Raw genomic sequence first — 15,805 nt, forward strand, 5'->3', positions numbered from 1 at the left:
GAGTTCTGGAGAAGGTCCATTTTTTTGACCCGGCGTCTCCCAGATGCTCACCCTGCTGGGGATTATGGGAACTGTAGTCCCCCCCACCCCTACCCCCAAGTTGGAATTCTCAAGCTGTGATTCCAGAGAAGGGCCGAGATGCAAATGTCAAGAAGAACAAGGAATGGGAAATAAGAACCATCGGTCCATAAAGTTCAATTCCTTCGAATGACAAATATAGTGGGACTGAAGGGCGGACATTCCAGTTTCTCTCTCAGGACAGGATGAAGGAGGGACTTTATGTCAATAAAGCCCTAAGTGGCATGGGCACAAGCTATCTCATATCCCTCCATGAGCCTGCTCAACTCTTAAGATGATCAGGGGAGGCATTTCTCTTGGTCCCATCATCCTCACAGTGCACTTGGTGGGGTCACGGGACAACACCTTCTCTGTGGCCGCTCCCAGAGACTCTGGAACTCCCTGCCACTGGAGGCCAGCCTGGCCCCATCTTGGCTGTCCTTCCATAAACAGGCAAAGACTTTTCTCTTCCGTCAAGGCTTTCCCTTAATGACAGGCTGCCTGAGTGGGGGGCGTTAGATGGATTGTACCTTCCGATGTGTTTGGGGTATTGTTTTTATTGACTGCCTTTTAGCAAGGTATTTGTTTCATCCCTTTTAGCATTTGTATACTTATTGTCTTTAGCGTCCAGTATGGTCTTTTAATGATGTAAGCCCTTGTGGGTCCTTTTTCAGGAGAAAGACGTGGTGAAAATATATATTTTAAATTAATGAAATAAATATAATCAACTAGCGGGGAAGGTTGGAGAAGCTTTTGCCTGGAGAGCGCTGGCGTGCTGGGGAAATCTGTGAGAATATTTTCGGATTCCTTCTGGCAGGGATTGCTGTGCATTTCCCTGCCATTAATTTGAAACAGGACAGGATGCGTGTGAAGGCTGCTGCAGGTTACTCTTGAGGAGTCCCCAGTGTACCGAATAAGTGTGGGCGTAGTAGTGGGTTTTGGATTTACTCCAGGGCTCCTATTAGAGGCAGAGAGGAATCATCCTCTTCTGTTTCAGCCCTCTTTACTACTGTTTGTGGATGGCTTTTGTAGTGGCGGTGGAAAGCGAATGTGCTCCAATGGTTGGTGATCGGGGTCACAGTTAAGGGCTTGTGGGTTTTTGCTCTCCCCTTCCTTCACCTACGATTTTGCTACACATTCATTCTTCCTATTCTGTGGTTTGTTCTCTGGCTGACTTCCCACTACCCTTCCCAGTATGTAAAATGGAATGACTGGAAGATTTATCAAAGGGCCAAGGGAAACGCTGACCCTCTCTAGAGCAGTGGTTCCCAATCTTGGGTCTCCAGATATTCTTGGACTACAACTCCCAGAAGCCCACGCCAGCACATAAGTGATGAGGGTGCCTGAGAGTTGCAGTCCAAGAGTGTCTGGAGACATTCAAGGTTGGAAGCCCTACAGTAGAGGGTCTTTGAATATAGTGGTTGGGGATGAACGGCAATTTGTTAATGAGCAGCAACGTACTGTCATGACTGAAGCCATCACACTTATGCAGGCATAAATCCCTAATAGGATTCTGGCTGTTGTTTTGTTTAATCTCTTGTCGATTTAAATATGGAAATATTTTCAAGGTGCAATATCAGAAACAGCCACTAGAAGGAACCAGGGAGTATTTCCATGTACTTTCCAAGGTGCAATATCAGAAACAGCCACTAGAAGGAACCAGAGAGTATTTTCCTGTACTTTTGTGATAGGATGCCAGTAACCTTGAGGATTTAAAGTACAACATAATGTGTTGATAAGATCCAGTGAAACAAATTCCTTTCAATAATGAAAGCAACTTGTCTGATGTAAAATAAAAAGTAACTCAAAAGGAGTTCCTTTAAAAATATGTTCGAAGCTCTGCTCTTGGGGCGGGATCCACTGGGCGGCCTCAAGTGATTGTCTATCAACTTCTTTTCTCCATCCCTCAACTGGGAACACGAAAGGTTCCTCAATGAGTTATTGTGAAGCTTCCTGATCAAAGGGCACGCACCAAGAGTGAGTCGAAAACTGCAGCAGAAATGCCCATCACCATTACTATTTAAAATACGATCACGATTGGTAATTGCTCGTTGCTCCTCTCAACTCATGCCGGCTTTTGCTTCTCAGGTTTGAATCACAGCGCATCCTTCTCCTGTGAAGCTCACAATGCGAAAGGTGTGAGCACGTCTCGAACGGCGGTTGTGAAAGGTGAGACACAGTTGTTGAGGGGGTTCTCCTGGGCGAAGCAGGATCCACAGTGGGAAAGGGGAAACTGTGGGGTTGATTTTAAACTAGTCTTTATATTGAAGGTGTAGGTTTTAAAGTATGCAAATCCTTTAAGAGATCAATATTTTAGAGTTTAGTCTTTTCTTGGGTGATGTCACTTTACTGACATGGGTGGGTGGCTTCCATGTGGATTTCCTGGGAATTGAACCACTGCCGATTAGGAAGGGATTCTCACCCCAAGAAAGAAAAAGAGCAAAACTCCTCCTCTTTTTCCTCCCTCCCTCCTCCTGCTCTGATCCTGTCCTTACTATCAGCTCTCCTTAACTGGAGCCTTTTTTTTAAAAGTACAGTTAAATGCAGGGCATGTTTCATTTAATATTTACTTTGGCCTTAAAGCCTATGCTATGTACTTCAACTTGTGCTGGTCCGAATGCCTTTTTCATGAGTCAAAAAGCTCCCTGCAGATAGAAAACTAGCATGGCAGGAAGGAGGTTAACACGACATGCTAGCTTTCTACAGGCAGGGATTTGCTGATATATGTTTAGAAACATAATCTCGGTGTGTCCATGAGCATTTCCATCAGTGGATTGTTCTTGGAGTCTTTTGGATCGTAGGAATGAGAAGCAAACCCATGTGGGACTGACGAAAGGGATCCTGTTTGAAGATTCCTGTGGAATCTTAAAGAGAAATGAGTTTTATCTAGTGTAACTTTTTGCAGACTGCAGTGCATAAAAGCATGCATCAAAGCTGCTGGTTCGGCCAACGGCTGAACAAGTGTCCTTGTTTCTGCTATTTCTGCTGCTCTGTAAAACACCCTCATTTCCCCCCTTCATCATCTTGCTCTTGTGGAATCTGACCCCTCGTGGTGGCGGTGTCTCTGCAGTGATACCTGGACGGCCCCGTGAATTGTCTCTGGTGGATCACCATGAGCGCAGCTTGGAAGTCGCATGGGAACCCGGAGCTAGCGGTGCCTACGCTCTAGAGTTCTGCACCATCCAGGTAAAGAGGGTCAGGCGGCTGACAGCGATAGGAACTGGAGATTTGAGGAACATAAGCCAGTTTGCGGATGATGCCTGCAGCTGCTTTGGAGGGAGATCTGTCACTTTCATTCCTGCCCTGGCGAGGGGACTGTTTTATTTTTAGGAATGACTTCCTGTCCAACTTTTTTGCTTCCCTCGGATATCCGCCCCCCCCACTTCCCCCCCAGCCGTTCGCCCAGTGCATGAAATGTGACATCTCTCTCCAGGATGGGGAAATGAAAAAGCCTGAGCAAGGGATAAACAGAAAAACGTGAAACAAAACTGATAGCAGAGGGGAATTTCCAGCGTGTGCTCATTCCTGCCTGTTTTTATACTTCAGAGTTCCTCTCTCTCTCTCTCTCTCTCCTCTGTGTGTGTGTGTGTGTGTGCGTATACACCACTCACCCTAACACTGGTTGGAGGATTCTGGAGAGTACCGTTTTGTTTCGTTTGCTTAAAAGGAAACTTCTAAGCACCCTTCTTATTGATGCAGGAGACCCTGGCAGTATGCATCGATTTCTTTTCAGATTTCCAAAAAATTAAGGTTCAGGTCACGTGGTATTTAAACTGGTGGCCGTGTTCACATGCACAAAATTGAAACTGTCATCTGCCCTCTGTCCTTCCCATTACGCTTCTTCCCAGGCGGTCCCCTCTGATGAAGACCTCAGCACGGTTTCCGAGAGGGCGCTCTACAACCAGAATGTCCGCGTGCCCCCCTTCCGCCACACTCTGACCGGCTTGACCCCCTTCACCACCTACCACGTCCGCGTGTCTTGCCGGTCCCAGGAGGGTAACTCCCCGTGGACCCATTGGGTAGCCATGGAAACGATGGAAGGAGGTGAGCACAAATCAGGGTGGTTTGGAGGAAGAATGTGGAGCAGAAAGGTTTGGGAGCTGAGCCTCCTATGGAGTCCGCCTGTCCCGGAAAGCAATACCGGCCTACGGTGGCCCCTGTGTCTCCTTGTTTCGACCATCAAATGGCAATTTGGGTTGACGGGTTGACAGCATCCCGTTCTCCGGGTGGGACCGAGGGCCACTTGGCTGGTAGCCGGAGGCTTACAGTCCTTAATTTCCATCTTTATTTCTTAATTTTAAAAATATAATGCACGGCTTTGATCAAAGAGTGCGCCCTGTCGTGCCCTTACGGATTCTAGGATGGATTCTGCAGGATGCTAATTTGATCCACAAATGATAATTCATATGTAGTAGGACTGTGATAACCACAGGGGGGAATCGCTTCCACATCTTCTGTGGATGCTGAAAAACGTGGAAATAGCAAGCGCTATATATTGCATGGCCTCTGCCTCCCTCTAGTGACCCATTTTGGTAAAGGCACCCTGGAAATAGGTGTAAATATGTATTTCTGGGGTTTTTTATTTTGTATTTTCCGACAGTGGATAAGAGAATCAGTGGATACTGATCCTGCAGAGAGGGGGTTCTACTGTAGCTCTTTTCCAAAGTGTCCAAACAGATTCTCATGTTGTAGTGCTGCACCCATGCCAACAACCCTGTCAGGTAGGCCAGTTTTTATCCCAAGCGATTCAGAGCTGAAGTAAGATCTGGACTGAGGATGCTGCTGAGCTCCTGCTCTTAACAGCTACACTCTCACCTCTTTGCAGAGGACCAGTGAGATTTCTCCCTTAAAAGCATCTGTTCCTGAGATGAGAGGCAGTTGCATCATGGGAAACGGTCCCCTAATGTCTCTATCTGGAGCCCGGAGGACCGTGTGTTTCCATGGTAATGTGTGATTTCTATGGCAGTCCCTACAGGTGCGCCGGAGAACATCATGGCCACTCAAAATGGGACTTGCACCATCATCCAGTGGGACGAACCACGAGGAGACATCAACGGGATCATCCGTGGATACAAGCTGGTTTGCCAAAGTGGCGACTCCCCAGAGGTGGGTGATTCTTGTTCAGGAGGGGGGTCCGTTGGCCCAGGGTCTTCTCCCATCACCCGGCTGACCCTCTCTCTTGCTTTCTTTGTCACCTTCTTCCGCCAGGTGGTTGTGGACGTGGGGTTGACCAACGAGACCGTCTTGATGCTGAACTCGACAGACCGGAATCTGACTGTGCGAGTCGCAGCCTATACCGGCGCAGGCGATGGGCCTTGGAGCAGGGCCATCATGATTTCTTCCACGGGGCCTGGTAAGGACGAGGAGACTGGAGATGCCACTCACCATGGAGATTTTAGGAGGAATTAAAAGTGTGCAGTTCCTCCACCCATCCACCAACCCTAAAAAGGGTTCTATTTTGTCCTGGGAAAGCTGTTAAGGACAACTTTAATTCCCCCCAAAATCATTAAAGCAGGGATGATTTTACACCAGCCTTATGTGGCCCTAGCTTGATGCTACTGAATTTCAGCCAGTAGGTCATGTTGGGGCAGAGATCATCCTTGGAGAGTGTGAAACTATGGGATGCAACACCACGGAAGTGCTGCGGGAGTTTTGGGGGGCCTGGGAAACAGACAGTCATAAAAGGATCAAAATTAAGGTGAAAGAATACGAACTTCCAACCAACTCAAGAGCTGTAAAACCTAGGAACGCCCTTTGGCTTGGAAACCTGAGCACAGAGATTAAAAGGTACTTTTTAGAAAAAAAGAAGGCAAAAGTTTTGAAGCAAAAGGGACGGGACCACTTTAAGGTCTATTGCTGTGCAGCTTTCTAAGAAAGCTTGTTGAGGGTTGGAAGGTGTCATTTTGCTGCCAAATTTATAGTTTGTGTTTTAAAAAAATGGTTATAATCATTTCCATTCTTCCTGGTCCAAACTCTTTAGAGGCCTTTCCAAAAGCAGCTTTTGATCTCTTGAATTGTTGTTGTTGTGATGGTTGATGCTGTTGTGTTCCACCCCTCACTTCCTCTCTTCCATAAATCATGTTCTGGCAATTTTTAAGCTCAGGTCTGGTTCTGATATAGTAAGGTACCCTGGTTTCAATTTTTTTTTTAACTTGTTGTGGCCTTGCAGTCTTGGCAAGTCACGGAGACCAACGCCTGTTCTAAAACAGAACTGCTGTCTTCTGATTTTGATTCTTATTGGTGAGCCCTGAATCTGGTTGGGTTCTGACTGAAGCCCTGCTTATCAAAAGCTGGCCTATATTGGACTCAGGTTGTAAGCCATGTAGGAATAATTAACTTACTGGTGCTTCTCTTGCAGGTGAAAAACTACCTGAACCCCAGCAAGGTGAGAGTCAAAGTATGTGAAATCTATGCAACGAACACCAGGAAATGGCTGGGAGGTTGGGATGGTCACCCCTTAATTCTTTCCTCTCTTCTCTGCAGTAGGAGGCCATCACCTTGCCTTTTCCTGGCACTGGTGGTATGTGGTGGCAGCGGTAGGGATCGTAGTTGCTGCCATTATCTATATCACCATCTTCCTAGCACGGATGAGGAAGAAAGAAACCCGCTACGGGTAAGCGGAGCGATGGGCTTTGGGAAAGACGATCCATGAGAGGGTGCCTTCTCCAGGCGAAACAGCATGGCCAGTCGATTGGGCGGGTCTGAATCCGGTCCTTCTTGCATCTCATCCTCTCTTTCTGTACACCCTCCAGGGAGGCGTTTGAACCGAGCATGGAGCAAGGAGAGCTGGTGGTTCACTACCGGGTCCGCAAATCCTACAGCCGTCGTACCACCGAAGCCACGTGTGAGTTTCAAAGAGAGAATGGGTCCCTCACTCCCAGTTATCCGACACTCATTCAGCGGATGGGGGCAAGCCTACTTTGAACAACTTATTTTGTATGAGTGTACAGTTGTGTATGTTGTAGGGTACAAACATCGGGCATTATTTGGGGGTCCCTCTCTCTTGGGTCTCAGTATCATCTCCTCTCATAGCAGAATTCAGGCAGTGGGTGTGAATGTCTCTGCGGCCAACCTGAGCCTTCTCAGAGGGGGGCCGGGGATGGGAATCAGCATGCTTGAGGGAAACTTTGGGACTTGCTCAAGTGTAATAGTAGAGGTTTAGGTCTCTGGCTGTGGAGCCAGAGGTTGGGGGTTTGATTCCCCCACTGGGAGAGGAGCCAGCCTGGGTGGCCTTGGGCCAGCTGTGCACAGCAATCCCAGGATTTCTCCCCCAGAAAGCGGGAAGGGTCGACCCCTTCTGAGTCTTCTCTACCTGGAAAACTCAAGGAAGGGTCGCCATAAGTCAGAATGGACTTGACGGCACATCATAATGATTATTAACCGTCAAAAAACAAAAGCAAAAACAAAACAAAACACTGAACAATGAAGGGCTGTAGAAACCACCCTCAGCCATCCATCTGCTGTAGTCAGTAGCCTTGAAATTGGGGTGTAAAATGCAGTACCTTGAAAGAAGCCCAAGATGGAGTTAGAAGATGGGGATTCTGTCTGTCTGTCAGAACCAGTGAGAATGGCAGCAGCAACGGAATATTTCAGTATACACATACATACATGTGTACATTTTTCTGTTTGTATATGCATATATACATTGAGCAGTGTTACTACTTATGTGAATGTATTGTACACACACACACACACACACACACACACACACACACACACACACACACACAGAGGGAATATATATGCACATGTTACACAATCTCTCTCCCTCTCCCAGAACACTGTAGAAATCCTGGCTTGGGTTCCCAGTTTAAGTCTGTGTTTAGAACCTTGTAAAATTTTTTACTTTTGTAGGAATTCAGGAGATGTATTAAATTTTCTCCACCGCACGGGAGTGTTCATAAACAGCAGGGATCTCTGTCAGCCCCCAATTCCATTTAATGTCAAATAGTCATCTTTGAAGCGAGCGAGTGGCAGCTGGGGCTGAAGGACCAGGAGTCTGTTCAGCCGTGGGGCCAGTAGAAAGTCTGCTGTGGTGTGGAAGGCTTTCGCCAGCCTCTCTCCACGGCAAGAAAACCCAAGAGTCGGAAGGATCGGCCGGCCTTGAAAGAGCTTATATGGGGCTCCTGGCCAATCAGAAAACTGGACTGAGATCCATCCTATCAGTAGGAGCAGAAAGGGGTGTGTGCCTCTCAGATAGCCTATCTGGTGAAGATATCAGGTTCTTTTCCTCCAATGGTCCATCACGTAGGGTAATCGTAGTTTGGAAGTTTCGTCTTTCTAAAATAATTATTTCCTGTGACTCATCACAGTGTTGCTAAGATGGATGCATTGCCCTGCCTTAGTAGCAATGTTGACTAACAAAGTGATTCATTATTCTTTTTGTGCTGGCTGTTACTGTTTTGTTGCTTTCTATTGCATCCTGGAGGGGAGGGAAACTTGATAAGGGGCTAGCATAAAACTGGAAAACATCTCAAAATGCCTCTAAAAGAGAGAGTGCTTTAAAATGTGTTATGGGGTGGTATATAAGCAGCACACTTTGCTTTAAAATGCATTAACATTTGCTTCCAAAGGAACCAGAAACAATTACTTGTTCTACCAGTTACCCCTATTTTTCTGTGTATAAGACGGCCCCATTTTTCTAATCCAAAATTAAGAAATCTAAATGGGACTTAACAAGTGTAAGGGGAAGAGATCAAAGCACTGCAGGATCGCTTTGATCCCTGCTTTCCCCTCCACTTGTTTTTGTTATCGTCTCAGCTTACTTCTGTGTATAAAACGAGCCTCAATTTTAAGTCTAAAGATTTTAGACAAAAGTATAGTCTTATACGTGGAAAAAATACGGTAAGTAACTTTGTTCCTATGTTTTTTTGTTACATTTGAGGTATAACTTTGTTATCCCCTTCTTCTCTGAAAAAGTAATTGGTTACAGGTAACTCACTACTTTTGATGGCTGCTAATATCCCAGCTCTCCCCAAATGGCACTTAGAAACCAGATCTTCTGGCTCATTCCTCCACCGTCTCGTGCCACACATCTGCCTCTATGCCACAAATGGGTTTGGGGACTTTGGACCTTGTTTTGGGTGCCAGCTCCCTAATTTATATATACAACACCCTTTGTCTATCTTATTTTCTGCAGTGAACAGTCTGGGCATTAGTGAGGAATTGAAAGAGAAGCTGAGAGATGTGATGATTGATCGCCACAAGGTGGCACTGGGCAAAACGCTCGGCGAAGGTAGGTTGGCCTAGCAGCTGGAGGTTTTCCCTGATGGCCCTCGCCTGAAGCCAAAGAATTGGCTCCTATTGTGAGGCCTCTGGAGAGAGAATCTGGAGATCCGGTGGCGTCACCTGAAATGGTTAAGGACCTGGCAACCATTAGCAAGTAACACAGACTACAGTGGTGCCTCGCTAGATGATGATAATCCATTCCACTGAAATAGCTGTTTAGCAAAATCATCGTCTAGTGAAAAGCATTTCCCCACTGGAATGCATTGAAACCTGATTAATGCATTCCAATGGGGAAGAATCGTCATTGTCTAGTGAAGATCGGCCATAGGAAAGCCGCTTTGCGAACTGCTGATCAGCTGTTTAAATCGCTGTCTTGCGAAGCGTAGGTCCTGAAAATACCTGTTCGTGGGCGCAGAGGGAGCTGTCAAAATCGTCGTCTAGCGAAAATCGGTTTGCGAAGCAGGGACCAAAGATTGTCCAGCGAAATTCCCCCATAGGAATCACTGTTTTGCGAATCGCTATAGCGATCGCAAAAAGCCAATGTCTAGCGAAAAAACTGTCATGCGGGGTAACTGTCTAGCGAGGCACCACTGTATATTAAACAGCCAGTGTCATGTGCTGTTGTGTGGAATATTTTTGTTTTCTTTTCAGCACGGGATAATCCCAGACCATCCTCACCCACCCAGGTTGATAAAAAAAGCATCCAAGTTAAATATATATATATATATATATAAGAAATGAATTATTGTAGGAGGGACAGAGGTGAATTTCATTTCCTTTTTTTTCATTTCCTGATTAAACGTCAAGGCTGTTTTGTTTTGTTTTTTTTAAACATGGCTATCATAATTAATAACGTGTACTATTAAATGGAACTACTCAGAAGTACTTTGGCCCGGCTTTCTTGGACCAAAACTGCAGAGAGAGCGACGAAGGCCTGTTTTCCTCATTCAGGTCAAAGGCTTGGCAAAGTTTTCTCTCCCATCTTCCTTCTGGAAGGAGGGGAGGAAAAGTTCCCTTCAAGCTCAGCTGGAATTAGTTTGGAAGCATTTGGAAAACAGAGATGGAAAGGTTCTTGGCAAAAATATGTATGTTTCCCCTGGAATATTTCTGCCTTTTTCATGTCTTGTTTTGTATTGTCTTCTCTTGTCTTGTCTCAACTCATCTTTCCTCCCCCCCGCCCGACTCTCTTTCTCCCTCTGTCAGAGAAACTTTCCCTGTCAAGAAGACAACAGAGGCAAACGAGTAGCACAGCCGGAACACATCCAGAAAGTTTGTTGGGTTGCCTTTAGCAACTCCAGCAGCTTCTGCTTTTCCTGGACATAACTTCTATTTGCCGTAGATTACCATTTTTGCATCCCTCTTTTGCCCTCTACGTTTGGACTCGTAGGGCCAAAAGAGGCCAGATGAGGCGTAAGGGCTGCCAGTTGCTAACCTTTGCTTGAGATGTATAGATTATCCTCTTTCAGGATATGATTACTTTTCAGACTTAGTATACCTTGAAGAATCTTTTCCACACTGACCTGTCTGCTACAGAAACCTCGTATGGCCTGCCGTGGAACTTAATATACTGTACGAGATTCTGGGCTACATCTAAGATGCACTCACAGGTTGGATGGGGTACTAAAAAGGCATAGGGTATTCTCTTGATTCTCTGCAGGGATGAGCTTGCTTGTTGTTGTTTAGTCGTTAAGTCATGTCCAACTCTTTGTGACCCCATGGACCAGAGCACGCCAGGCCCTCCCATCTTCCACTGCCTCCCAGAGCTGGGTCAAATTCATGGTGGTCACTTCAATGACACTGTCCAACCATCTCGTCCTCTGTTGTCCCCTTCTCCTCTTGCCTTCACACTTTCCCAGCATCAGGGTCTTTTCCAGGGAGTCTTCTCATGAGATGGCCAAAGGATTGGAGCCTCCGCTTCAAGATCTGTCCTTCCTTCCTGAAGCTGAGCTTGCTTGCTTTCCCTTAAATTTCTCTCCCATGCCATTCTTGACAAGCCCCAGATTTCATAGGAACATACAATGGAAGCTGTGGGGTTAAAATATTCCTTTCACCCCTTCCATTCCCAACCCATGATTCCATTTTAAACAAAATAAGATAAAATAAAGGGAGGCAGAGAAACATGGATAAAGATATGAAGCAAGACACAGAACTTTTTAAATACAGAGGAGGGGCAGGATCTGTTCTTGATCTTTCCAGAATGCAGGACATATAATCATGGGCTCAAGCAATAGAAAGCCAGATTATGGCTGAATATCAGGGGAAAACTTCTTAACTGTTAGAGCAGTACGACAATGGGACCCATGGCCTCAAAGGGAGGCGGTGAGCACTCAAACATTGTCAGCGTTCAAAAGGAAATTGGACCACCACCGGTCAGATCTGTTTGATTTGGATTCCTGCATTGATCAGGGGGTTGGACTTGATGGCCTTATGAGCCTCTTTCCACTCCATTATTCTATGATTCTTTGATACAGAGCTATCTTTTTCAGAAGCTATGATCCGAAGATGTAAATCTACATTTAGATGTAAATGTAACGATGAGGAGAGAGAAGAAAGCAGTGGTGATGGAAGCAAGCAATTCTGATGAGGCAGAAACCATTTCTAGGATTCTGTGTTTCTCTAAACAACTGAATAATGTGTTTTTCTCCATCAAGTGCACGATAAACAAACAGTAGATGAGGCCTCGTTGTGAAATTGTACTGACTCACTCATGGAATTTGATGGGGGTGGTTCCCCCATGTTTTTCTCCCTGTTTCCTCTGTCTTTTTAAATTATAATTTCTTAACCATATTTTTAAAAATTTCATTAAGAAATTAAGACCAGTTTCCCCCTCCAAGACAGAAATAATTGAGTCTAGGGTTGCAGGCTTCCAAACCATTCCTCCTCCTTCACCTTTTAAATATATAAGTTTTTGATTTTTATGTTTTGTCTGGATCCCATGACTGGAGGTGTCCTCCGAATGCCCTACATTTGGAGAAAGCAGCAGCAAAAACAGCTGCCAGACTTTGAGTTATATGCGGAAAGTCTGATCTGCTCCTGAAATGTCAGCCGTTGGCTGAGTTCTGGGAGAGTTTATGTCGCGTGCTGAAGCCCTTACAAGACTCATGTTCTTCTGCCCCGGGAGCAACCGGGGAAAATGGATTTCCCACCTGTCTCCATTTCCTCTCCATCCAGATGCCTGTACACAAGCCAGGGAAAAACACATGTGATTCCCCCCCTCCCCCACCGTGATGGAGAGGGACGCTCAGATTCATGACCTCTTTTGCCATCTTGCATTGTTCTTCAGGGTTCAAGCCACATTTTCTCCCTCTCCTGACTTGTTACCTACAGAAGAGGATGGAAGTAGACTCTTCCTGCAGCAAAGCGATATAGCGCTACAGTTCTAAGGGTGCCCAACCTAGATGCTTACACTCCCTTATTGCACTGAATGTTTTGATTTCAGAAGCCACGTCGGATAGCCCAGCCCCTGCTATTGATTACTGTGGAACCAGGATTTTGAAAATTCGTGTTCGACTCTCAGGTTTCTTTTAGATTACCAAGGATGCTAGGTATTGTGATCCCCAAAAAAGTAAAGTTTCCAAATCTTGTTCACAATATGAGAAGCTCTGATCTGTCTTTATAGCCAATCGTTACTGATAAACCTGTGGCCTCTGTTTTATATAGAGAGAGATCATCCTCTTTTAAAGTCATCAAAACACATGGCTGTCAGCATATGCTGTGGCAGGAAATTCCATGTGTTAATTATGCATTGTGTTAATTATCCAGAGTTAGCTATGAACATTCTGACTTGAAAAGAGAGGGGCCAGATTTAGGCTGAGTATCAGGAAAAACTTCCTAACTGTTAGAGCGGTATGACAGTGGGACCCATGATCTCCAAAGGTGGTGAGGGTTCCAATGCTTGGAGGCCTTCAAGAGAAAAATTGGACAACCGTCTGTCTGATCTGCTTTGACTTTGATTCCTTCCTTGAGCAGGAGGTTGGACTTGATGGCCTTAAGAGGCCCCCTTCCCACTCCATTATTCTATGATTTTATGAAACCCCCTCTTTTTTGTCCCCCTCACCAAACTCCCATTTTTCCTGGGGTTTCTCATTCTTGGACCCAGGAATTTCCTAGGACTTTGTGTTTCCACCGAACCGTAGATGTGTTTCCATTCACTCTACTGGACAGAGTTGCAAGAGAATGAGGGACTTATCGGGAGACAGAGGAGGAGAGAAAACATGCCCGTCAGTGTAGCTTCATTTGTTTGCCTTTAAATTCCTGGGATGTTTTGCCAGAGCAGAGGCTGCCACGAAACTTACAAGCTGGCAAGAATGGTTTTACTATCTGGCTTGAGGCAATTAATCTCATGTCACCAGAAAAAAGAAGAAGAAAAATTTGGTTTTGTGTCGCTTTTCTGTCTGGTTGACTTGAGATGATTCCCTGGCCACCAACAGTAAGTTGGTTCAGTTATTTCAACAGACTTCTAAAAGCAGGATTGCACCCATCCTGAAACTAAGGGGCAAATGAATTCTCACATACTTTTCTTACTGGTGCTACTGGGAAGCCAGGACAGAAATTTCTAGCCTGCCTCTCTTGAAGCAATGTATGGTTTTTTAAATAGAAGAAGTCAATCAGGGACAGTTAAAAATATTTGCAGGTCCCTCCTTGAGAAGTTAGAGATGTCAATAAATACCGTGTCAATGGGAGTAAAAGGGTAGTACACCGAGATTCAAGCAGATGTACCATGAATTCCTAGGGAACTGAATGTTTGCTAGTGAGGCCTGGAAAATATCTTCAAAAGGATATCATTCAAGGTCAAAGGTGTGCTTGCTTAACCATGGATTGCCCCTAATTAGCAATAAATAGTGTGTGAGATGTAAACAACAACAATTTGATAGATTCATAGTTTTAGAAAAGGTCATTGTATGGCTCTGTGCTGAGTGTATTGGGCAAAACCCGAAAGAAAAATAAAGAAAAAAGACAACGAAAGCATTATGGCATCTTAAAGGCTAACTGCTATACTATTTTAATGCGAGCTTTTGTGGCTGCTTCCTCTAGTCTTCAACTCACTGTAGGTTTTTGTCTTCTTCTTTGGATGTTTTTGCCTAATTTATGCATTATTATTGTGTAAGAACATGCACACACACACACACCTGAGTTTAATAATACTGTTGCTGTTCTTGGAAACGAGAAGAACTGTGTTTAAAAGTTGCCAAGTAATTCTCCTCTGGCGTGAATCATGTGGCTTTATTTCACGGAAAAGGGTTTTATTCCACTCCTTTAAAGAAATGAGAAAGAGGGAAAAAAGAATATCTGGCCTGTTTCTGGGTGGTTTTTTTTTCTTCCCTTTTTAAAAAAGAGTCACCAATGAGTAAGATTTGCCCCAAACCTGTGAAAAAGAGACAGAGGGGGAAAATAATGGATGAACTTGCTAAGACGTGGACTGGAGAAATGCATTCAGATTCCTGCTCAATTAAGAGGCTCATCTTAGGTCCCTGACTAAATATTAGACTCTTGCAGAGTTTTGAATTTCTAGTTAAATTCCTAGTTAAGTTCACAGAGCAGAATTGCTTCACATCCACTCCTTTTCTCATCAACTGGCCACTTACAGTCCCAATAATTCACTCTGAGACATGACTAGGATAAAAAATGAAAACCATTTTTGTTACTTACAATTGAACAGATTAAACAGCGGATGGATAAACATGACTGCCTTTCAGCCACAGAGAGGGGGAAAGGTACAGAGCAGAGAGGCGGGGCTCTCTTTGAATTCAGAGACAGGAATTGGTTAGTGGTGGATAGATTGACAGTCCCTCCAGCCCGGAAAAGTTCCCTCCCAGCCAAACCTACTAAAGGCAGCATGCGAGGTTGCAATAAGTCCAACACTATCATGGAGAAAAGGAGGGGTCACCATGTGGCCACAAAATTTGGTTGGCCTAACAAAGATATTGCTTTAAATCTTATGCCTTGGAATTGATTGCTAAGAGGGGGAATTTTTTTAAAAAAAAACCCGTGTATGCTTTCTTGAACTCCTTCCCAGAGGATAAATACATGCAATACTGTATTTCTGCTATTTGCTCTCTGCTCTTCTTGTGTTGGTCACAGGCCTTTCCTCTGTGTCTCCGCAGGAGAATTTGGTGCAGTGATGGAAGGGCAGCTCAACCAAGACGGTGCTGTTCTGAAGGTTGCCGTTAAGACCATGAAGAGTAAGTTGCACTAAGGGGAGGCGTTGTTCTCTGATGCTCCGCGCCTTGGCCCAGGGAATTTGGGGTCACAGCTGTCAAACGAGAGAGAGATTGTGGGTGGAGGGCCAAACTGTTCCTATGGATCCTGGGAGGTTTTGAGGCTGGGTTGCCTTCAGTCTACTCTGCACATGCCCAGGAAAAAAAGAGTACCCCTCTGCACATGCCCAGAGGTCCTCTCTTCTCTTCTTCAGCTTGATGTCTTCCAGGGCTCAACATGGGGATTGCAAAGCAGATTTTGGAGCTGAGCCCTAGAGATCCCTTGAAAATGGGGCACATTTGCTGATCCAGCTTGAGAAAGG

General features: G+C 45.3%; 1 protein-coding gene across 2 annotated transcripts in view; it reads left to right on the forward strand.

Moving 5' to 3' along the window:
* Positions 1 to 15,805, forward strand: part of AXL (AXL receptor tyrosine kinase) — a 56,044-nt gene that overhangs the window by 29,520 nt on the left and 10,719 nt on the right. Inside the window, exons 5-14 of one of the 2 annotated variants that reach the window (XM_020810870.3) lie at positions 2,146 to 2,226; positions 3,128 to 3,243; positions 3,906 to 4,101; positions 5,024 to 5,163; positions 5,266 to 5,410; positions 6,416 to 6,442; positions 6,544 to 6,670; positions 6,810 to 6,901; positions 9,197 to 9,292; positions 15,390 to 15,467. In XM_020810870.3, the coding sequence (XP_020666529.3) occupies positions 2,146 to 2,226; positions 3,128 to 3,243; positions 3,906 to 4,101; positions 5,024 to 5,163; positions 5,266 to 5,410; positions 6,416 to 6,442; positions 6,544 to 6,670; positions 6,810 to 6,901; positions 9,197 to 9,292; positions 15,390 to 15,467 (1,098 nt within the window). Of the gene's footprint in view, positions 1 to 2,145; positions 2,227 to 3,127; positions 3,244 to 3,905; positions 4,102 to 5,023; positions 5,164 to 5,265; positions 5,411 to 6,415; positions 6,443 to 6,540; positions 6,671 to 6,809; positions 6,902 to 9,196; positions 9,293 to 15,389; positions 15,468 to 15,805 lie in introns of both variants that reach the window. The other variant, XM_020810869.3, reaches the window with a different exon arrangement.

The sequence above is a fragment of the Pogona vitticeps genome, chromosome 9 (assembly GCF_051106095.1).
Source record: "Pogona vitticeps strain Pit_001003342236 chromosome 9, PviZW2.1, whole genome shotgun sequence".
Classification (NCBI taxonomy): Eukaryota; Metazoa; Chordata; class Lepidosauria; order Squamata; family Agamidae; genus Pogona; species Pogona vitticeps.